This window comes from Acipenser ruthenus, chromosome 1, assembly GCF_902713425.1.
Source record: "Acipenser ruthenus chromosome 1, fAciRut3.2 maternal haplotype, whole genome shotgun sequence".
NCBI lineage: Eukaryota > Metazoa > Chordata > Actinopteri > Acipenseriformes > Acipenseridae > Acipenser > Acipenser ruthenus.
In genome coordinates, this window is record NC_081189.1 from 30587199 (window position 1) to 30612068 (window position 24870).

The window sequence follows — 24870 nt, forward strand, 5'->3', positions numbered from 1 at the left end:
TAATAATAAACCACTGAAATTAAAACCATTTCACACATTCAGAAAATTAATACAGGCCACGTTTGTTTTAAAATCTTTTTACTCTCATTTGATTTCATTGGAGTAAACAGTACTGGGATCCCTAGCATTTAACCAAAATAAAATATGTAAACAGGAACAGGACTTGTATGTGTATGCCATTGTACAATAACTTGCAACCAACAAACAGGGCATCACATATTCAGTGATCGACCTTTTAAAACAGCATTACTTTCATTTTGATGAAAACAATAATTTTTGTGTCAGCTATGTGAATAATGAACAGGTTGCACACTCATTTCCTGTTTCTGAAACAGCAATACTGTATTATCATTACAGCTGCTCAGAAACAGTTTAATTATTTTCATTGAATTGTTCATCCAGTGTTACCATGAAGATGTATTGTAATTCTAGGAAAAGTAAAGGCCTGTATTTTCAATACAACATTAAATCAGAAAGGAAAAGTTTGAAGCAAAGAGCTGATGTCTCTCCACTTAGTCATCATCAAAGTTCTGCTGTAGAAGAAAGTTTGCCGCCAAGTTTTCATTCTTCTCACAAGCGAAGTAAGCCTGAATAACAAGTCCTTCAGGGAATCCTAATGCTTTTAGCTGAAAGAGGAAAAATAAAAATAATCAAAACCCACAAAACCCTTCTATTACTTGCCTATTAAAGGTATGGGTTTTTGTCTAATTTCAATGTGGTGGGTTCAACCTTGAATTTCTGAATATGAAAGGGGGGGCAGGGTATTATAGCCTTGCAGAAATGAAGCTTCACAAAGTTACTGGAGCCCCTGAGTGACACATTGTGGCTTTTCTAGAATTTCCACTGTTTTATTGCATTATATCAATATGGGTCAAAAACAATTACCCTTGACTGAAACCAATGGGATTAATGTAGGAAAAAAGTAATCAGATGCGGTTTAGACTATTAAAACAGATCTCCCCCATGCTTATCTAGTAATCTTCATCTGGTTACCTGAAATTCTCTTATTTTCTATGACCCTCTTTTCTAAGCAAAAGTATGGGTGCACTCTTGCAAAGTTTTACTTGTTTTAAAAAAAAAAAAGAAAAGGATTACCAGATGACGGCAAACCTAAGCTCTGGAAGCAGTGCTAAATCGTTCATTTCAAACAAACAAAAGTACTAATTTATATGTTGAAATACAGTCTAACCCCAATACACATGCTTTAGCCTGCTGCAGATCAGTCCTTATGCATCAGGGTCCTCCTGCAATCCATTAAAACTTGTTCCTGGCAATCAGGGAGATTAGCACTTAATCAGTGTTTCTCCCTCTCAAAAACATACTTAAAAAGAACTTACTCTGAATTAAGAATGATGAGGATTATAATGGGTGCTCTTGGGTAGAGGTTTACAACAAAAAAACACAAACAAAATAAAACCACAAAGCTAACAGAGAGAGAAAAGTATACCCGTTCAATAGCTTCTTTTTCCTGAGGCGTTACTTGAATGTAGTTCATCGGTCCACCTCCCGCTTCTGCCAGCCCTCCTCCTTGTCCAGCTGCTTCCTGTGCTGGCTCATTGAGCATCTGAATAAACTGCTCCTGGTGACTGCTGATTTGCTAAAAAAACACACCACCAACAAAATAACCAGTACTGCTCTACAGAGGCACTTAATCCACTTCCATTATTCAATCGATTTTCTTGAACATTAGTTTTCAGCCTGTAATATACAATAAAATTGATAATTTGACTTAGATTTTGCTATAACAGAAAGGATAATACAACAGTTCTTTAGTTGCTAGCGATAACCATAGAAAACAAAGGGGAATAGCTCGCACATGGCATTTACTGCGCATCCTGTAATAAAAAAGAAAACTTATTTCCCAGTAATTCCTAATTTCTGAAAATTGAAAAAATTATTCAGTTCTATCTGGGTTCCGAACATAAACCTGAATCTGAGTTTTGGGCCACATATTATTATTATTTGTTTATTTAGCAGACGCCTTTATCCAAGGTGACTTACAGAGACTAGGGTGTGTGAACTATGCATCAGCTGCCGAGTCACTTACAACTACGTCTCACTCGAAAGATGGAGCACAAGGAGGTTAAGTGACTTGCTCAGGGTCACACAATGAGTCAGTGGCTGAGGTGGGATTTGAACCGGGGACCTCCTGGTTACATGCCCTTTTCTTTTACCACTGGACCACACAGCCTCCTATAGCTTGTCTTAGAGGCCAAATATGTCACAAGGGACATAGTCACAAGTATATGAGCACAGGCTATGATTAGCTTGACTAATCTGAATGCCAAACACTTATTTCATACGGCAGGTTGCACAGTAGTAGTTGAGCTTAACTTTTCAAATCCGCCATCACACATCTACAGAACGGTTTATTAACAAAACACATTTTCAATAAAAACTGAGCGTAAAAATGAAATATAAAAAATAAGGTAAACCATCAGTATTCAGTTTATATTTTGGCCTCAATAAAAGAAAAAAAAAATTACCTGCAGCAACTGTGGGTTCTCTCTCCCTATCTGTTGCAATAAGGCTGGTAGGAGGGATGGGTTCTGTTGAATAATCTGTCGCATCTGCTGGAACTGAGGCTGATTCCTCAAGAACTCAAGGGGGTTGGCTAAAAAGAAACCGGTGGTACCAAAGTAAATCAAGTTCAGTTTGGTGGGTTGGAACCAAATAATTAGTCAAAACAATCATTTATGATAAAAATAATGCTTGACCATTATCATCAATGTTGTTCTTGGGCCGTTCCTGTTCCCGTCCCAGTCCACATCCACTCAGGGCAATCCAAACATTATAGGGGTTTACTCCATTGTAACGGGTTGTGTGTACATTTATGATGAACTCTTTTCTAAAGATTAAAACTCTTTCAGTCTCTCATATTCTGCCTGTTACAAAACTTCATCTTAAAAAATCAGTTGACTTCTGCTTGAATTGAGGGTGAAAGCATCACACAAATGTAATTCTTGTACCAGAACAGAAACTGAAGCTAAGAAACTAGTATAAAACTAGTTTTAGAAGTCAACTGTCTAATAAACATACTTCCGTGTTCTGAACAGCATACTAAAGAGTACAACTAAAACTCCTTAACTTCCTCAAGAACAAGTTTAAATTGTAATTGAGCTGAAGGGGACTTTCATATTGGAAGCTTTAATTTCAGTTTCATCTATCAGGGCTCCATCTTTAATTGTCCTTCAAAATAAAGGTAACAGCAAATGTTACACCTTAAGTGGCGCCATTCAAAAACTTGTAAAACTATTTAATACACGCTTTATGAGAAGTGTCCTACATAGATTAACATGTCAGCACTTTTAGAGGATTCATTTCAGCATTCTTATACAAGCCTTTGATTTTTAAAAATCAGGAGTTGCATTTTCCACATTCATTGATAGTTTGTCCTTCTGTATACTTTATACTTACTCAAACTGACCATACTGATAATAGTTTGTTTACATTCTCAAAATGAACACCCACAAAACCTGCTTGCCACTATACAACTAGGAGGCATTCTTCAACTACTAACTATTGCAATAAAATATTTTATTAAACCCTTGGGTCTATAGTCACTCTAGCTGTCAAAGTGCCTATTGACATCACACCCCAGCTCAGTGTAGCACACCAATACATAAATAGGTCATGTTGTTAAATACCCACACACAAGAGACTAGGGTCAGAAATTAACACTTGAATATTAAGAACACAGTGGCATCTAGTGGAGAAAAGAAAACACTGATTTATTTCTTATGGGCTTACATGGCAACAATCTACAATCATAATCTGTATCCAAAGTCAAGTGGGTAACTACATCTTGAATATCCTTACATAGTTGTCTCAAATTACTGAATGCCCAGAGCACTCTTTCTTGCATATGGGTCCTTAGACAAATATTTAATTGAACTACAATAATTTATATATAGTCTAGCACTTGGGTGAAGCTTGTGCTTTGATGGAAAACCAGGATAAATGTCTTGGGTTACCTATTGCTCTTGCTACTTACCTCCAGGGACTGTGGCTGATGCAGCAGGTTGTGTCAAACCTGAAGTGGGAGTTAATGATGGCCCTGTAGTAGCAGCAGGAGGGGTACTGCCTGCTTGTGGCACAACAGGATCAGCAATTGAATGACTCTCTCTCTCCACTGGAATACCCTGGGAGGGGAATCCGATGTAAAACACGCCAAGTCACAAACTCTGCACTTTTTGTGCCAACAATTTTGAACAATACGGATTACAAGACCCAAAGAAAATTCCTAGATACCATTATGAAACAATTTGTTTTATTTGGACCGTGACCCTCAGATTGAAAGAGTGATTCAATAAGCCAAAATGCACAAACTGGGCAAAAAAGATGGGGAGGAGGAGTATGCTGCATTGAAACTGAGGGTTATTTGGGTCTACTTAAAACAAAACACTTCATGACTGATGACATATGATAATTCTCATCAAACAAAAATACAGGCTGCCATATTAGATTCTGTATCCATGCTAACAGCAGTATATCAAAACAAGACTTTCTTCCTTCACACTCCAATTTATACTAATGCTTCAAAAGGGGTTAGAGGTTAATCTGGTTCAGATTGCAGCTGGAACAGAGAGGGGAAATGAGGCTACACTGACTATGCTGCGCAAGGAAATGTAAATTTTAGCTTAAGTATTAAGTATCAAGAGTGGAAGAAATAGTAGAATGTTACACCGATGGCACTGCAGCCTAAAAATAAGACTGGTCTGCAAATAAAGAAGGGGCAGGTCAAGTGATTTACTTGTGTTTTAAATATTTATTTGGGAATAACAGTAGAACCTATCATAACCGATGCAACTAATTACAGGAGTCCATCAGATATGTGAAAATATCATCTCGGATGGAGTGTGTTTACTATATTGTAGTTGCTTTATCAACATTGGGGCATTATAAAATTACTAGAAACATGGATCAGAGATTTCCTTTAACCTGATTGATCAATATGGGAGGCTTAATCTCTGGTAATGGACCGTGAATGTTAACGTTCAAACCAAGTTTAATCACAGTTCCAAATCACCGACGGAAAATACATAAATACAGTTCACATATTTTATCTTTTTTCTGCTTGACAAAAGATCTCTGTTCTAGTACACTCCCTCCATCAATGTAGATGAAGTACTTCCTCGCTGTCCTATACATTCAATCTACCTATTAATTTAGTACAGTAAATAAAGCAAAAAAATAAAATAAAAAGAGAATAGTGTTTGCTGTTGAATGACGAGATGAAGAAATCAAACAACTGGATGCAGTTCGATTACTTTCAGCATATTATAATAACATAGGCAAGGTGCTCTTTTCTCTAACAAAGTCAGAAAGCAGGCTTTGAATAAAACCACACTGTGAAAAGGTTACTGAATAAATAACAGTCAGCATGAACACATGTAGACTACTAGATATTTTTTAATTACTAAAACGTGATTGAGATTAGGGATGTCATGGTATATCGGTTTTACGGTAAACCGCAGTATAAACTGCCACGGTTTTGAAACCGCAACCATTTTTTTGTACCATGATTACAGAGTTCACGGTATCGGCGCGTTTTTGTATTCACCGTTTGTCCAGCGGTGAACCGCACTGGCATTTTGGAGTTTTGTTCGTTTCCCGATAATTTTAGTTTATGAATGAGCAAGACAGAGATGCAGCAACTGTTTCAGCCAATTGCCGTGCGGGTGCTGGCATTTAGCATTTCAACCAATTGGCACTAAGCAATACTATGCAAGGGTGGGCGTTCATGGTTTCAAACTATCGCTGATCATATCAGCACCTGCTGCGAGAGACAGTATTTACTGTATTATGCTTTTGCTAACTGATGTCGGATGGCAAACCTTAAAAATAAACCTCTAACTTATAGAATGCCACATTTAAAACAATCGAGAATAAAAATATTTTACTATGTTGTCGTAGCAGTAGTAGCTGAGAGACTCAGGGGCTCCGGCAGCATGTGCATAAACTTACATTAAAGCATAAACCCCGGGTGAGATTTTGTGCAAACAGCAGATACCGCCAGGAAAATAAAACACACTAATTTGAAGAAAGTATAGTAATTTGTGCTTTTATTTACTTCACGCCTCATTTATGCAGTGGTTTCATTTGCATGGTAGTTTCTATACTGTCATTTATAAATACTGTGACATGTATAGAATACGTATTGCTACTACATCAAAGAAAATACAGCTGCATAAAGATTATACCTTTCTACCACAGAATATATTCTTAAAAAATCACGTGAGAGAAGTGGCTTATGAACAGTAAAAATGCAACTTTACTATTATGTATATTTTTTAAACTGCCAAATGTCCTGGGAAAATATAAATCAAATTCTGTTTTTACATAGCATGTTTAAACTGTACTGTATTACTGTAGATACCCTACCCCCCTTCGCAACCTAGTTTTCATTTTGCCTCTTGAAAATCAGTGTGTTGGCACACAGAAAGCACAATTTCACCATGTTTTTTTTTTTTTTTAACTTGCTTTTAGTGGAATCACTAGAATCTTTACCAAGTAGAACATACAGTATGCATTGTGATTAAATACCTCCACAAGAGGAAATTTGAATTGTGAATTTTCTTATGTAGATTCTAGACAATGTCTGACACTGCTGATTTAAAATGTAAATCTTCATATCTGCAACACGTCCGCCTTGCTGTTCCGTTTAACTCAGATACTGTAATAAAATAAGTATGTAGTCGTGTTGCTGTTAACAGTACACTGACTAGCGAACTTCCTTCTTGTTAAAATAACTTGCTGTACATTAACATATTTTTCAATTTATTTACACGTTCAATATTCCATTATGTATGCAGGTGTGTGCAAATTTATTAAAACAACCCCCTGCCTCTAATTTGTTGTACAATGTATAGCACCTTTTTCATTTGCAAATGGAGATTTCAAAGCCAGACCAGTTCATTAGTGTGGTATAATAAACATTCTGCAGTAATATTTTGTTTTTCAAATTGATGGAAACTTTTTATTTTCTCAACAAGTTTTGTAGCAGAAATTTAACTACAGCAATTTAACATTAAAATTTGTTTTAAAACTTCAAAGTTATTTTTTTGTTAAAAAATGACTTGAGTATTTCTTTAAAATAGCCATTTAAAAACGCATTACAAAAAAAGTGACATACCGCGGTATGATGATAACCGCGGTATATTTTGACGGTTACCATACCGTCAATTTTATACCGTGACATCCCTAAGTGAGATACACGAATGGCTTAACAGGTATCAATTGATTTGAATTCTTACAAGGAGAGTATAAAATTGAGTAAAACTGAATCTCTTCTGTCCTGCTAAGAGTTGAATTTGCTGTTTGACAATAAAATGTGCATTAATCAGTTTCCATCTGTACTGTTCAGCTGGTACCAGCATGTGTGAATGACACGTGCCAGAGGTCCATTGGTAAACAGAGGGTATTATACCTTAAAGGAACAGTAATACAAAAGCCTTAAGAGCTACCCAAGAGTCTTTTGTTATAAAACTCTCCTTGCAAGAGAAACAGGTATATTAACCCTTTGCAGTCCATTTATTAAGTGCGTGTCAGACGCGTCAGGTCCAATTTATTTTCACACGCGCAGTTAATTTTAGACGCGCTGTTTAAAAGTTTTTTTTTTCCCCCCACAGTCAAACGGGTTTAAAAGGTCCTACATATCAACAAAGCACTCACTAGGCATCTCCAGCCCCGCCCCACCCTTTCGTTCGCTATAGCTTTCACATATGCTAAGAAATAAATAAATAATAATAATAATAATAATAATAATAGTCGTACATACCGATCAATCATCTCCTGATCACTCGTTTTATCACCAAACGCTTCAATAATGCGATCCGAGTCATTATTTTATTACTATAACATCTGAAAAAAGCTCTGCAAATGCCCGTGATATTCTCTGAGCGCTGATGCACTAGCAGCCAGCATGTTTCCTTATGGCCGCCGTTATCTGATGCCAGGGGCAAGTATGACTATTCATGAGATACGTCCTGTTTTGTTTTTTTTTGTTTTTTCGGCTTGTCTCGGCTCCTGTCGCTCCCACTCGACCATTGAATGGTTTTCTCGGCTTTTTCCGGAGAAAAAACGACTAGAAACCCGTTTTTTGCGTCTTTTTGATGATGTCGGACAGGTTCGACATTGGACCGGATAGGAATAATTGCAATGTCGGACCAGGTCCGACATAGGACCGCAAAGGGTTAATACGTAAATATAAAAGTGGCGCCATCAGTATAAAAAAAGTTGATCATGACCTGCATTCATCTTACGTGTATATAAAAATGTATGTGCTACATACATATTCTTGATCCTTCACCAGTACCATTTATAAGAGCTGATTAGAATCACCTACCGTTAGGAGGTATTCAACTGCTCTGTCAGGATTGTTAAAGCTGGCTCTCAATGCTGCAACAACCTGCTCTCTTTCATAGCCCATCGACATGATCTCTGACACCATGTTTTCATAGGACTGCCCCGTCACTGCATATATAAAAACACCAATATTAAATCAATTATGTAAACAGAAAATAAGATTAAATGTGCATTGAACCACAATCTAAAGTTTTATTAAACCAACTTCATGCTAGTAACAATTTAACTATACCAATGTATAGAAAATCTCTTGTTTTTGGCCACTTTCCTACAACAATTAGTGTAACTTTTTTTTTGCTAATGGAGCGAACAGATCTTACAGAAGGTTTGAAAACATTTAATATCAGATCACAACACATACTGTACATTAAGCACTCAAATGGGAAAACAGATCACACATCTTACCAAGTGCAGAAGTAGCCTCTTCAAAAATGTTTACATTTGCAGACAGACTTGATGTACTACAAAAGAAGAAAATCCAGTATGAGTTTACAGATAGCTAAACATCTAGTTTTGCTGTGTTCTCTGTGTAAACTGGGCACTAAACCTCTTGCAATCCCAACCTTAGCAGATAGATTCTTTAAATTAATAGGGAGCTTCAGAAGTAGAACCAAACTATTTCAGTAAAATAATCACTTACCAAGATGTTTTATGTACTGATGAAACAAAACAAGGTTACAGATCAAATTCATTTGGGGACACTTCAAAGGCATAGAAAATAGAGGCTATATACCCAAGAGGAGATGTTGCAGGTGCTGCAGTTGTAGCAGGTTTGCTATCTCCCTTCTCGGTGGGTTTCTCCTCTTTTGCAACACTGGCCGGTGCAGTTTCAGATGCAGCAGGAGCTGCTGGTGTCGCTGGGGTTGGTGCTGGAGCAGAGGTTGAAGACGTAGTGCTGGAAGCTGTGGTGCTTGTGGCAGTGGCAGGCTGGGCAGCTGTAGGGGCTGCTTTAGGCTAAATAAGTAGAACATAAAATTTTTCATCAGTGACATCTGAATATTAAATAGCCTTATTTAAAAAGTTAAACCCTTTGACTTAATGAATGGCTTTTGATCCACCAGCAACCCACAAACTTTGTACACTACAATTCTGACATCAATGTTTTTGGTAACCACGTAAGTCTCTAAATTATGTATGTTCAAATATCCATGAACAACAGAATTGGGATATCAGTGTATATACTTGCTGAGATAGACCACATTAAGAATCTTTTTGAGAATTTTATCAGCAGTGTCTTTTTGGAGATGACAGGCAAGAATCACTATTTTATTTGATTTAATTACCAAATTCTTAGCATTTAGCATGTCTTTAAAGGGCTATAAAAAAAAAAGAAAAGTTGAGGGAGTAGATTATTTTTTTTATTGCCAGTCCCTTGCCAGAAGACTTGTATGTTCATCCTACAAAATGCTGTATTTTTTTTTTTTTTTTTAAAAGATCAAAATATTTAAAAAGTGAAAATATTTAAAAACATTAATTTTTGTATATATTCTATCTTTTGGAAGTATTGTTTCAACATCATAACTTTTTTTTTTTTTTTTTTTTAAATAAACTGTTACATTAGGTACCCTGGGATAAGCTAAAGGGATTTTATTTCTCAATTTAAAATTACTAAACCTATAGTTTTTACACTCAACATAACCAACTTCACCACATGGTAAAATAGTAAACACTTACAATGAAAAATTCAATAATTTGCATAACAATACAAACATTAACTGATAAAATGAGCTTAAGTAAAAAAAAAAAAAAAAAAGTCACCCCTTACATTAAGCAAACACATTCATAGTTATATTTACATTTTATTATTACATTATATGTCCATCCATTCTATCTGCGTTTGACATGTATATGTCCGTAGATTGTCACTCACTAACAATGAATACATTTTTTTTTAAATACCAGTATGAAATCAAATAGTAACTATTTTCACAGATTACATAATATAACATAATAAACAAAGAATATATACAGTAAATAAACAGAAATGACAATGTGGGATGTTACCGTTTATAAAAGAGATATACTTTGAAATAAACAGATTTCTGAAGTTTAGAATATCACAAAATAAAATTACTTGCATGTATTAGATGTTTCGAAATAGAAAATACAAAGTTTTTGTTGGGCCAAAAAAATAAATACTGTGCAGGCGACCTGGGAATGTGGGTGTGCAAAAGTGACAGTTGCACCACCAATCAAAACTAACAGCATGTCAATCAAGCTGCATAAGTAAACAGAGACAAGTCTGCCAGGTTCACAAAGGGCTTGACTGTCTCTATATGAAGTTTGGTGCAGTTTAATGACGGAATGCTGTTGTTAAATAACCAAGGGACACATAGCGCAAAATAGAACATGCTACCCAAAGACCACCAGGGGACTCGAACATAGCCAGGAGGAGGCTGCAAAGGGGTTAATACCAACAAGTGAAGGCTTTCACTAATGTAACAATGGTATAATGCTGATCAACTGTAACTGCACAGCACTAGACTATCACATCTAGTGCCTTCCAATTCCAAAATAATCATCAATATGTGATACAGGCCACCTTGCTCTTACCTTTGTCACCATGACCACCACAAAGTTCTTCTCATCTATTTTATACTCTTTGAGAGCTGTGTCATCATTCAGGATTTTACCTGAAGAAAAGAAAAAGGATAGTAGTCAAGCAAACCCTGAATTATTTAGCGTTTGTCATCATTTGGTCATATTAACATTTTGCTCCACTATTTGTTAACAACAACTCAGAATACTTCATTAATTTTTCAAAGATAATGAGCCCAATTACTGCAAGCTGAATGAGTCAACCTATTCTCACCACGTGGAGATGAATGAGTCACACAGCCCTACTTCTGATTGTTGTATCATCAGCTACAAATGAAAGAGACACCTTCCCAGAAATTGGTTTACTTTAGCTAGAATGGATCTTCTTTAACTTGCTGCCAACTGCAGAGCAACTTCTGTGATGTTGATATCACTCCAGACAACACAAAACGGTACTATTACTAGACAACAGAGATGGCTTCGGACTGCACGTGTGAGTGTTCGCAGGGCAACCATTGTGGCCACAATAATGAAAATACTTCTACCCAAATGAAGGATGATGGTCAATGACAATGTCATCCATGCACTTCATAATTCATGCACTTTCCAAACCAGAGGAATGTTGCTTTCAATGCTGTAAAAATGAATCACCTTTTTTCTCTTTTTTTAAAACTTCAAAAACAAACTTAAAAAAGAAGAGGTCTTTGTAGTAAAGTTGACAGCAACTACATAATGTAAGAAAGAAAAATCTATAACTAACATTAACTTATATTTAAATGAAATATACATCATACACCGGAAAAACATAAATACAAAAAAACAAACATGTCCTTGCCACTAGAGATTACACAATTGATAGAAATGAGAATTAAGTATCACAACGTTTTGCCTTGCACCAATAATATATATATATATATATGCGCCACTCTTTGTCCCCCGTTTAATCTTCGATGTCAAAAAACGGCAGCATTTTAAACAGCATCCAGATTAGGCTGTGCATGCAACACTAGCTACCAAATAGTGATCTCTACATATATGTGACGTTCCCGGTGCTGCTTTATATTTGGGAAGCGAATCAATCAGGGTTCGTTTCTGTCTGCAAAATGATACAAGTCAGTTATGTCACTAAATTTGCAAAAGAAATGACCCGTACAGTGATCAACATTTTAGTTTTCTTTCATGATGCAATTATAATTTGTTATGAGGGGTAAATATTGTATTTTTTATTGTACAACGGCTCCTTTTCCACATTTATTTTATTTGAAGTGTTGAAAGTTAAAAAGTAACGTTATTATGAAAATGTGTCTGTGGCCACTTTGTCTATGGTCTATTGCGAAGACACGGTAATGGCAGGGATTAAAATAAAAAAATACTGTTTTTACCTGAAAGAGACAAGAATGTTTTTGAAACCGTAACTACGGTATGGCATCCTTTGTTTTGTTGTTAATTCACTAGTGTAAAATAAGGCCTTTACATCCTATTCTGGAATATTTTCTAACTTTAATACAGTGTTACATATAATGGCTTTGATAAAGTTTTGCAAATGAATGACAATTCAAATACTTGTCTGAATCTTAAACAGATATCCAAACATGAAAAGACCATGTTCATCCTAAATACTGAGAAATTTTTTTTTTTTTTTTTTTTTTTTACATACCTGCATATATCAGTTTTTGTCCAGCTACTGGAAAACCATCTTTTCCCTTTTCTGTTTCAATTTTTTCCTTTAGTGCCTTTACCTAATAAAAATAAGATAGAAAACAAACACAAGCATGTCAGTCAAAAGGGGAAGCAGCTTTGGTTGAGGTGACCCAGGAAGTGCAAGACAGTCAAACACGGCTTGTAAGATTTCTTTAATGGAATATAGTAGCAGATATCAGGATTTAAAATGAAAACATTTGCTGTAACATGTGTTTCTTTCAAAACTGCACATTTGAGACCTAATGATAATGGAAAAAATGTATGGAACTAGTTCAGGTTACATTAAAGCTGGCCCAAACCAGAAGTTGGGCACGTACTATGGATTCAAGGCAATTATAAAGTTACTTAGCCACAGTGGTCCAACAAAACAGGATGGATTGCAAGACAGTAGGTGGCTGTACCAGAGGAAAGTTTGGTAGATGTAAGCCCTGCTGGTGACAAATGTAGCAGCTGCACTGAGCATTGTATAGTGCCTATCCTTCCACATTTCATGGATAATATTTTATAAAACTTATATTTACCCCCCCCCCCCCCCCTTGCGATATGTCTTGACCAAATATCAAAGTTCTGAATTTAATGTTTCATTGTTTGCGTCCTAGCGAAAATCAAAATGACATGCACGGATAGATAGATCTGCAACCACAATGTAGGGATAGCTGCCAGAATCTAATTCAAAATTGATTACACAGTATTTCAGAATTTAGTCTGCTTTTCCTTTTGTACATAGTGAAAATGTTTTGCCAATACAAACAATTATAACCCTTGGGAAAGTTTAAGTGAATTCACAGATAAATTACTCAGAGGTAACCCATTCCCCAGAGTCCAATTTTTAAATGTAGAAAAACAAAATAAAAAAAAGTTTGCTTTATGGGATATGCAAACTAACCAAGTTTCTGGTTGAAAAGGTACTTTTAAAACTGATTAACAACTCCCAGCCTCTGTATTAATACCAGGACAGGCTGTGTTCCTTGGATCATAGATCTCAATCGCTGACTATCTCTAAATCTTACCACCTTTGATTGCTGCTTTCTGTGATACTGCCATACATATTGCAGCGAAAGCAGACACAACAGCTGTGTACTCAACAGTGCTTTAGTACGGAAGTGACCAGGCATGAATCCAGGCATCCAAATGACCCCTTGCTCAATTGGCAGAGTGTCATGACTGCAGCCAACAGGACCTGGGTTTGATCCAGTTACATCATACACATCTTTCTCAAAAATAGAATCCACGTCTGCCGTATTCCTGGCAATGGGTATACAGCACCATCATCAAATAAATGAAAAGGGAGCCACAGACTGTGTACATGAATGGAATAGTGTGGTTCACTGTACACAAGAGTGCAATTGCACAAGATCAAGGATTTTAATCTCCTGGTGTAAAACTGATAAGCTCTTGAAGCACTTTCTGAATGTTTAGTTTATACGGTACAACATGCCTGTGTGTCAGCAAGATATATACCATATTCAAATTGGCCATTTAATTGTTCTTTAACATTTGGACAGACATCACAAGGAAAACCATTTGATTTATTGTGTCGCTTGCACATATATATTGTATTTGAACGGAAAGCAATTTATTGAGCCCACCCTTTAATTCATTAAATATCACTGCCCTCACAATACAGTGGAGCTCAGCATAGCTGTTGTTCCTTTTTGTAGATTACCTGCTACACTAGCTGGAAAGATTAATAGAAATAAAACGTGCCTTTATCACCAAACAATAGGCCTAAATTACTTCTCTTGACAACCTTATAGGTTCCAGAACAGATTTTGCCATCTTTCAGAATAAACACATGCCCAGACTTCACAAATACAGTACGCTAGTGTATTGGGAAGCAATGCCAGTTACATTTAAAATGCACTTTTTAAATAATAATAATAATAATAATAATATCAAACAATAAATAGGCAATGTGCTACCTGAGCTGTATGCCTTTGCAGCTAAATTTTAGGTCAGTTTACTGGATTTATTTTAACTTCGATATAACAGTTGAAATGTGATACTTGAAATGTATTTGCTTACGATTGTAAGTCGCCCTGGATAAGGGCGTCTGCTAAGAAATAAATAATAATAATAATAATAATAATAATAATAATAATAATAATAATAATAATAATAATAAATAATAATAGTTGTATTTATCTGAGTATACAAAATAGCCATAGCCTTTAAAGCAGGCTTAATTATAGCAGTTTCCAAAACAACAATGAAAGCTCAAGGTATTAGTTTATGATATAGCCTAAACTTCACCACCACTCCTTCCAAGCATGTAGAATTTATTTTTAAATGAGTATTTCACATCTGTAAGCGGTTTACTGGAATCAAATATACAAAGAAAATTAACATTATGATTCATGTGACTAGCTAATTCATATGAGGCCTGGCAGAATATCCGTAGCTGCACCCCTGGTGCATTTACACTTCGGATGCATTCTTAAAACAAGAGAAAAATCAATTAGGCCGTTTTTTTTTAATGACAAACTTTAACGAACATGTGTTTCTCCCAACTAAAAAAATCAAATGTACAGTTATCTTATGTCACGATTTCTGTGATTGAATGTTAGTACTGTACAGAAACATATCGTAGTAGTCGTGACTAAAACGGTTTACTGAGGCATCAACAAGCGTTTCTTCTGCTTTCATTTCTACTTTATATATAAAAAAACACAATGTGGTAAAAACATAAAGATTTGCAACAGTAGGCTTTTCAGGTTAGCTTCCCTGGATGAAAAGCACTACGAAGCAGTGACCGTCCATGTGACACGAGTAAATTAATACTCATTTAAGCCTGCTTTAAATACAAAATACTTAACTGTTACATCTTATTAGCTGACCAGAAGTTTTGCATTTTAAAGACTCTTTTGTTAACATTAACTTATCATCATCCCTCCCCAAACCAACTACACTGTGTCCTCCCTCTTCCCCCCTTCTCACCGTCTCCTCTCCGTCGATATCAATTTTGAAGGTTTGCTGCTGTAGGGTTTTCAGTGTGATCTGCATGTTTGCGGTGATCTAGTTGTTGTTTTTGCAGTATATCTTTCCTCAATTTCGTGACAAAGCTCTCTATTTAGTTTCCTGACTATTTTCGCTAGCTCATTACGGCCTGTCCGCCGCCATTACTCTGAGCTCGTTACAGCGCATAAACACAACTGGGCACCTAAACTGCGCATGCGCCAAATACCTCCAACCGTGCGCTTGCGTGAACGTTTTTATCAGATTCTGGGATGACAAATACAGCCTTCAGTAGCTCATCCAAGCAGATGTCAATACGACATAATCACCCTGAAACAGTTTTGAAGCTGGCACAACTGCTGGTAACAAATATACACTTTCAAATTTGAGAAAGTGGTTTATGAAAACTCAAATACCCATGTTCCACAATTCAACTGTGTGACATAAAAGCGTGCTTTATGAACTAGCACTCTTCATTATGTCTTTATCCCCAAGCCCCCACTGCCCACTGTACCAACATGATACCACTGGTATGCCAAAAAGAAATTTAAAACTGCAATGTGTAACCAATAACTGAAACATATAGATTTATTAAAGCAGAGCTGACTTTTCACAAGCCAATGCACACCTTCGACAGACTGCATATTGTCAGCCCAAAGCATCAGTGATCATTTTGCGTTAGTGGTACACATCCCTGTCAGTGGTAAACCTAGTAAGTTGTAGGATTTGATTTTTTCCAACTGAAATACTAGCTACGATTATGAGGTGTGCAATCTGGTTCTGATACTTAATAAGACCTTTCAGCATCCTGTAGACTTCAGACCTGGCAGTGTTCAAACTGTTACTAAGATCAGATGATATGGCTCTCTTGATTTAAGAGTGCAACAAACTAATATTGGGTGATTAAACATGTGAGTAAATACATAATGTGTGTTGTCTAGCTGCTTCTTGTAATTTGTTTTGTTTTGTTTTTATGGTTGTTTGGATATCAATATGGCTCTATCAACCAAAAGAAGTGAGACAGTTGTAATTAACCCCTTATTCAGCTATTAGCACCTTTCCAAGAGTCTAATCTTTGTTCTTATCCCTTCCCCTGGCATAGTGTAAACACTGTCGGCAGACAGACAGATACCGTCTGGCAAGGAGGGAAGGGTATAGAATTATAAAGGCTTTAAGGCTTATTGTTGTATTTACACTAGTGGAACATGTATGTTGACTAATCTAGATGGCTGTAAAGCTATATATGATCCTCAGCATCTCTGTGTAATAATAAAAGTATTGGTACTGTGGACTGCCTACAAACCTGGGTGCGGCTTCCTTCCTTCTCTATAAACCTGGATGCTACTATTGCCCAAATATACTCTCTCTACGTGCCTGTCTGTCCGGGCTCACCAATCCTGGACATGCATTTGCAACCGCAGAATGTTGGCGGGAGAATAGCATGCCCGCAATTGGTGAAGGCGGATGGAGGGCGCGGTTTAATGCAAAGAGATCAATAGGCGTGCATGCGTGCACGCACTCACAGAGTGAGTTGTGAGAGAAGATAACGAAACATCTAAAAGAAAAGTGAGTGACAGACCAAGACAGAGCTTGAGGTTGCCAGAGTGAGAGCGAGAGGGACACTGAATTTAGCACAGGGAGGTTTTTATTTTTTAGTTTTACTTAGGCGTGGTCCACGGAAGACACTGGTCCTTTATTTTTATTTGTCTTGTGCTAAACCACTGAATTCGAGAACAAAACTGCTGCAGGTGTGGAGCCGGCTTTCATTTTACACGCGACCTTACAATATGCCAATAGAATGACAACATGATAATGAAATTACAATTGCAGAATGGACGTGTACAAGCCCCCACTACATGTAGATAAGGAAGACTGAAAGTAAACTATTCTAAACCACGTCAGTGAAAGATCTTATGATCAGACAGTAGGGTCGAATCAGGTGAAGATCACTGACTCCAATACTGGACAATAGGAGAACTATTGGTAGCTTGCATCGCGAAAGAAATATGTGAAATCTCCCAAGGTATTCAGTTACAACTGCCTATTGTCAATGCTCCATGGGATACACTTAACCAACAGCTATGGTTAAAGCATTGTAAAGGAATACTTCTTACCATCTACATTTTCAGAATTTATTTTTCTGTTTGTGGGTTCTGTATAGCTCTCTATTGGTATTTCTGCTTTACCATTATTTACCAGGTTATATATCAGTTTCTGGGAACACATACTGTAGGATATTATTTAAACCGGTAAGAAGTTAAAGCTGTACTCCTATATATTTTATTATAAATCATGTGTAAGAGCACTGTATGAATTGGTCAGGAAACTTGTCAAATACTCAAAATAAAAACAACACACAGGTAGCAGCAATTGATTTATTATTATTTTTTTAAAAGTACATTAATTCTCAGAATGCGCTGGCTACAATTAGGAAACCCTTAAGGGGCAGGTATGTCTGCCTCACTGGCTGCACAGATGTTACTCTGCCTTTTAATATTACTTATGTACAGCACAGCTTTCAGAAAAAAGTAAGGGAACACTTTCAATTCACTTCAGTATAAAGGCCCTCTGTCTGGAAAACAAAGGCTGAATTTTTTTAAATCTTTTTTTTAAATGACATACATTTCTGGAAGAATTATTTTGATGTTTTTAAGTATAATTAAAAGTGGAAGCTGTGGCTTTAGACCTCTGGCATATTCTATCAGAATAAAATCTGGAAATCTGGAATGTTCAAAGATAAAATAATTGGGTTATTTCAACCCGGCTCAGTGCTGCCACCCCTGCGCTGACTTGGGAGAGATGAAGAGGACACGTGCGTCCTCTGAATCATGTGCCGTCAGCCGTCTGTTTCTTTTCACTCTGCAGGCGCCTGGCCAGTCTACAGGAGTTGCTGTTGAGCTGAGGACACCCTGGCTGACCTAAGTCCTCCCCACCCGGGTGGCGCTTGGCCAATTGTGTGCCGCCCCCTGGGAACTCCCGTCCACGACTGGCAGTGGAATAGCCTGGACTTGAACCGGTGATCTCCAGGCTATGGGGCGCATCCTGCACTCCACGCGGAGTGCCTTTACTGGATGCACCACTCCAGAGCCCCTCTAAAGCACAAATATTTTACCAGGTGTTTTTTTTTCCGGATTTAATTTAAATCACATAGTTTTTCCTAGATTTAACCAAAAAAAAGAAAAATGTCATTTTTAACAGATTTAGCTTAATACATAAGTGTTAACAAAAACATAGTTAAAAGTTTTGAAATGTGTACTGTCAGATATCATTTATAAATACTGAAAACGCGTATCACAAATTCAACATTTAAAGTCAATATGCCTATTAAATCTGGAACAAAAATGCTTCAGTCTTTAAATATCTTTTGTTACACTTAAGAAGAACATAAGAAAGTTTACAAACGAGAGGAGGCCATTCGGCCCATCTTGCTCATTTGGTTGTTAGTCAGTAGCTTATTGATCCCAGAATCTCATCAGGCAGCTTCTTGAAGGATCCCAGGGTGTCAGCTTCAACAACATTACTGGGGAGTTGGTTCCAGACCCTCACAATTCTCTATGAAATTGCCGATTCAACATTTAGCTAAAAAAAGAAAAAATTGTTCAACAATTAATTCTGAAAAAGTAAATCTTTTGCCATTTAAATCTGAAGCTAACATGCAAATGAGTCATTTAAGCATCTGATTCTGATTCGATGTGTTGTGTCAATAATGGCAGAGATTATTTGACAAAACATTGTTTCTTTATGTAAATTTAAAATAATAAAAAAAATAAAAACTGCAGCGTTTTGCTAAAATCATCCTAAAAACACAATCCACCTACCACCATTCTCTCCTGGAATGAAAAGCCAACCAATTGGCAGCACTGCTCTCTGCTGCTTCCCTGCCTCCCTGCTTCCTCTATGTATAGAATGCCTATGTCAAATGATGAAATGGGCAGGGACTCATTTGCATGTTAGCTTGAGATTTAGCTGGCAAAACTAATTTGTGAAAACCTAGATTCATTTTTTCAGATTTATTTTTCTGATTTAATTGCTGAACGATAATGTTTTTCAGATTTATCTGTCAGCTAAATGTTGACTCGCCAAGTGTAAAAAAAAAAAAAAAAGATTTAAAGACTGAAGAATTTTATTCCAGATTTAATAGGCATATTGACTTTAAATGTTGAATTTGTGATACGCGTTTTCAATATTTATAAATTATATCTGACAGTACAGTACACATTTCAAAACATTTAACTATGTTTTTGTTAACATATATGTACTAAGCAAAATCTGGAATAAATGACAGGTTTTTTTTTGTTTTGGTTGAATCTAGGAAAAATTATGTGATTTAAATTAAATCTGGAAAAAAAAAACACCTGGTAAATATTTGAACTTTTTTTTACATGACACCCCATATTATCACACAATGTCAGCTGTTCAATTTCTGTTGAATAAGATATTTGCAGGAAATGTGCTGAGTGTGCTACAGGGTTGCCAGCTGACTCCAGAATTTACAGACACTTTAAGCCAGGTCAGGTTTTTTAACTCACCACTAAACCACAAATGAATTGATATTATTGTTATTTGTTTATTTAGCAGACGGCTTTATCCAAGGTGACTTACAGAGACTAGGATGTGTGAACTATGCATCAGCTGCAGAGTCACTTACAATTACCTCTTACCCGAAAGACGGAGCACAAGGAGGTTAAGTGACTTGCTCAAGGTCACACAATGAGTCAGTGGCTGAGGTGGGATTTGAACCGGGGACCTCCTGGTTACAAGCCTGTTTCTTTAACCACTGGACCACACAGCCTCCATGTTAAATCAGTAAGCTTGAAATGTTATGTAGTAAACAATATGTATCAAAATAGTGCAATTCTGTCATCTCAGAGAATTAGGCAGTCAGCCGCACTCTCTCGTTTAACTGCAGGGTTAAGTTTCTAATACTTATTTCTGCTTCGCACAGTCTGTATAGGTCTGATTGATGGAAACGATCCTCACAGGAAGTAATTCCCGCCCCCAGACAGCTGCGTGCTTTTAGTAACAGTTAGCAAAACAATTACATTCCTTTAGTGACAGCTCCCGCAATTCACACTCACGTACATGTTCAATAAAATCAATTAATTTGCGGTTAGTGAGGCGAGTTAAAAGACCTGACCTGGCTTAAAGTGTCCATAAATTCTGGAGCCAGTTGGCAACCCTGATGTGCTATCATATGTTGCATGTTCTTAAAGAGCTTTAAATGACATATTCCTATTTTCTTTTACCATTGGTCACTTACCTTTTTATGATGTTTCCAAATATTCTGACAGCTTCTCTTTGCAATTACTCAATTATGGTGTTAATTCAATTATTGATATCCTTTCTGTTAAAGTGATTTGGTTTGAGCCCAGGAGCAGCTGTATGGTAGTTGCCAGATTCTCTTTCGCCACAGACATTTGTTACAGGCTAGATCAGCAAAGCATATTTTTTGGTTTAAGAGGCAGTGCCACCTGTAAGAATATCATTATACATTGTTTAGTCGGTATGGACAACACTGTTAGCTTAACAGTAGTTTTTAAAACTCACTGCACTCTACAGATTATTATTTATTATTATTATTTTTTTTTTATTTAGCAGATGCCTTTATCCAAGGCGACTTACAGAGACTAGGGTGTGTGAACTATGAATCAGCTGCAGAGTCACTTACAATTACGTCTCACCCGAAAGACAGAGCACAAGGAGGTTAAGTGACTTGCTCAGGGTCACACAATGAGTCAGTGGCTGAGGTGGGATTTGAACCGGGGACCTCCTGGTTACAAGCCTGTTTCTTTAACCACTGGACCACACAGCCTCCTAGATCTGTCTGATATGGGTTTGTCCCTGCTAGTCTCAACTTCACTGCACTGAAATGTTAAACCTGTTAAAAACCATGTAGTCCTAATGAGATTGGACTTTATATCTAATCTTAGTCATTAGCTAGAGTAAACAAGAATGTTGTACTTTTTGTTTAAAAAAATAGATATTGCATGGGCCAAAATATTTATTCAGTTTGTCCCTTAGTTTAGAATCCTTGGTGGTTACTGAATTATTTTAATGACTTTAACAGGCTTCATTTATGCAGTAATCTGATTCGGCCTTTAGATGTCACCATTGTGTCTCTAATGAATCTTAACACAGAATAGCATTTTAAAATTTAATTGAGTTGATGTATGAAACCCCCACCCCCCAAAAAAATGCAAAGCTCGAGACCTCAAAAAGGTCTAACCTCTTAACTAAGTTAATAGTGTGTATAGAAATAAAGTGTTGTTCACAAATTGAGTCACAAAAGCAATAAGAAATTTCACAAATGCCTTTGATATCTGGATAGCATGGCCTCAGTTTTATTACTTTATTACACTATTTATTACACTATACTACTTCTGTATGAAGCAGTTTTCACAGAAATAACTGGCTTTCATGTCAGTATATAAGTGGTAAAGCCCACTGTCCCCACCTGATTTATGATGTAATTTACACTGAAGAGGCATAAAATACCACTTGGTTCTTTATTCTGTTTTTGGTCTGTTATCTCACTGTGTTACACCTTTATAAAACACATATAACTTTTTTACTGCGTGTGCCCAAATCCCGGCCTAGTAATATTTCTTGTAACTATTTAGTTATTGTTGAGTGGAACTACATCTAACAAAAAGCCTATAATCCCTGTGATGACACTGCAAGCACAAGGGAAAAGGTGGATCCACAAATGAATTGATGAACATTACCTCACTTTTTTGCTATCAGCACAATACGTGTGTGTTTATATGCAGTGTCTGTTTACACTATATACAATACCTTCCAAAAAGAATTCAGACACCTTCCTAGGACATATTTTATAAGTTTTTACTCTCATCTTGAATTGTCCCTTATGTTTGAAAGGAAAAGAAAAAAAACTTAATCTGATAAAACTAGAAAATAACTAGGCAGTCAAATTCAAGGTCAGTTAAGCACTCTCAAGTTATGTATTTCTTGGTCTTGTAACATGTGTAATCTTCTCTGTGTAAGAAATAAGGTTTGAAAATATACCCCCATTTTAATTGTTGTTATACAGGAAGACTTTTTGCACAGTGGAGCTGAAGACAGTGCCTGCTTGTTAGAAATTCCAGTTATGCCCTCCACTGGTTTTAAGCAGTTCAGAGTTGCTATTGAGGCAAGTACTGTGCTCAAGTTAGTTTGTTCTTAAATTGTACATAAGGATCGATCCCTATGGACAAGTTCTTTCTTCATTCTCAAATCAGATTGCCTCATCTCATCTGCAAAGGTCAGTGGTATCCATAAAACCAGTGTATCACACAACACTTTCTGTTACAAAATCACTCCTTTCTGCACCTTTATACTGTAAGTTAAAGTTACAGTGGCATACAGTGTCTTGTAATAATTACAAAGACAATTTGTGGAAGGGTAGCGTTGCAGTCAAGGCAGGAGGAAGATTTCAATTCAAAAACCTTGTTAGCACACTTTTATTTAAACAACTAAAGAAACAAAAATATTTAACCAAACAAATCAGAAATAAACCAGCACCCAAGCAAAGGCTATCTCTGTACAGCAACAGGAAGCACAGCCTTTTCCAAAACTAAACCAACCCTGGAGCTGTCTCCCAGCTCCTCTTTTATAGCATAAGGCCAGATCTAATTGATAACACCAGGCCACATTCCCTGCCCTTCCACACAGGTGCACAAATATGTCCCTAATATTCAAATGCATTGAGAAAATTGGTTATATCCTTAGTTGGGTTTCAATTCCATTCTAAACCAAGCTGTTTTGAAGAAAAACATGCTTTTTTTCTTCAAAAGATCATAGGAAGATATAAATAAATAAATAAAGCTAGTAACTAATGAGCAGCTTCAAAGATAAAATTATCTTATGAGTGCCATGATGACTTGGTTTTATTTGGGGACATGGCAACGAAGGCACTAGCAAACAGGAGAAGATTTAAAGTACTGTAGATCAAAAGGAGTCAGACTAGATGAGAACTAAGAAGAATAAAGGACTCCCACACTTCCGCACCTCAGTGAAAATGCAGCTTTTCAGTTTCTTCGTAACATTTTTAAAAATAGCTTTGGATAAAAAGTGACGGGGGATAGCTGGAAAGCTACCACTTAGTTTTCAGTCTCAAAAGAAACATACAGCGTGTGCTATTTCAAACAAATTATTTTTTCTAGTCCATTATATGACAGACAATGTGTTGTTATGGATTTCATGTTCTTAATGCTCTACTTGGCTGCTGCAGTGTTTGAGAGCTGAAGGATTCAAGCAGGGCACATACAGTATGCCACCGTGATGCCAATAACACAGCTCGAACCTTCATGTCATTTTTATGGCTTTTTATTTATTTATTTATTTTTATAATGGAAATTGAGATATCAGTACTATCTGCAGTAAAGCATTGTCTTGGATGGAGTCCAGAGTAGATTGACCATTATTTCTGGTCATATTCAACTCAAGTGTAAGAACATAATAAAATAAGCAAGCTAAATGGTTATTTGATTAAATAGGGGACACCAAGGCTTTCACATATTTATTTTTTCTTAACAGTACCGTTTATTAGAATTAGCAAAATTATCACTAGTTCCTGTCCTTATGCTGAATATCTTTTTCTTTTTGTGGTTGTTTTTTTCTACTTGCAAGATTAGCAGATTTTCCTAAATACAACACTATACATTTAGAAAAATGTAAACTGATGCATAGTACTGTACTTACCTACTCCCAGTTTCATGCAAATTGTAATTATAAATAACATTGAGGTTTCACACCTGACCACAAACAGTTGAACTCTGAATCTCATTATCACTCAAAAACAAACTAGGTGTGAAAAGCTCAAAGGACCCTATAGTTTAATAAAGAACAATTTAGTCTGAATAGCCAAAGTGAGGTATTATAAATACACAGAGCGGAAGTAAGCGCAGCGTAAACAAGTAGTTTAGCTGGTTTCCTCCTCCTCATCTGACCAAGCCTCACTCTTCTGATCTGAAATCCTCCTGTAGAAATATTTTCAAAAGTTCAAGATAGTCAGCTGTTAGTCTGGTAAACAGACAAGCAGAAAATAAAGATCAGGTCTCTGGGGTAACTGAAGAGGTAGAAAATCTGACCTCAGTCACTAGCCTGCAGTGGATCAGATGGTAGTTATAATTCAAGGTGGTTGCCAAAAAAACAGGCAGTGTGTATTCTGGGCCCCAGCCTACTTAACTTGTGTCCAAAGAGTCAGATCATAGCTAATCTCATGAGTGCTGTTGTTTGTAGATATTCATACATCACACTGACAAGGAGGTTGGAATCCATCACACCCTTTTCTTTTTTAAACTTAGTGTG

The 24870-nt window shown here is 36.5% G+C and overlaps 1 protein-coding gene across 1 annotated transcript; it reads right to left on the reverse strand.

Annotated features, from left to right (window-relative positions):
- Nucleotides 1-61: 61 nt before the first annotated feature.
- Nucleotides 62-15789, reverse strand: LOC117421361 (UV excision repair protein RAD23 homolog B-like). The gene is made up of 10 exons (XM_034035667.3): nt 15544-15789; nt 12563-12644; nt 10921-11000; nt 9101-9321; nt 8773-8828; nt 8348-8475; nt 3995-4142; nt 2487-2614; nt 1448-1597; nt 62-626 (listed from the first exon to the last, which is right to left on the reverse strand). Exons 1-10 carry the CDS (start codon nt 15607-15609, stop codon nt 513-515), a joined length of 1173 nt encoding a protein of 390 aa, XP_033891558.1. The 5' UTR covers nt 15610-15789; the 3' UTR covers nt 62-512.
- Between the last annotated feature and the right edge of the window lie 9081 nt (nt 15790-24870).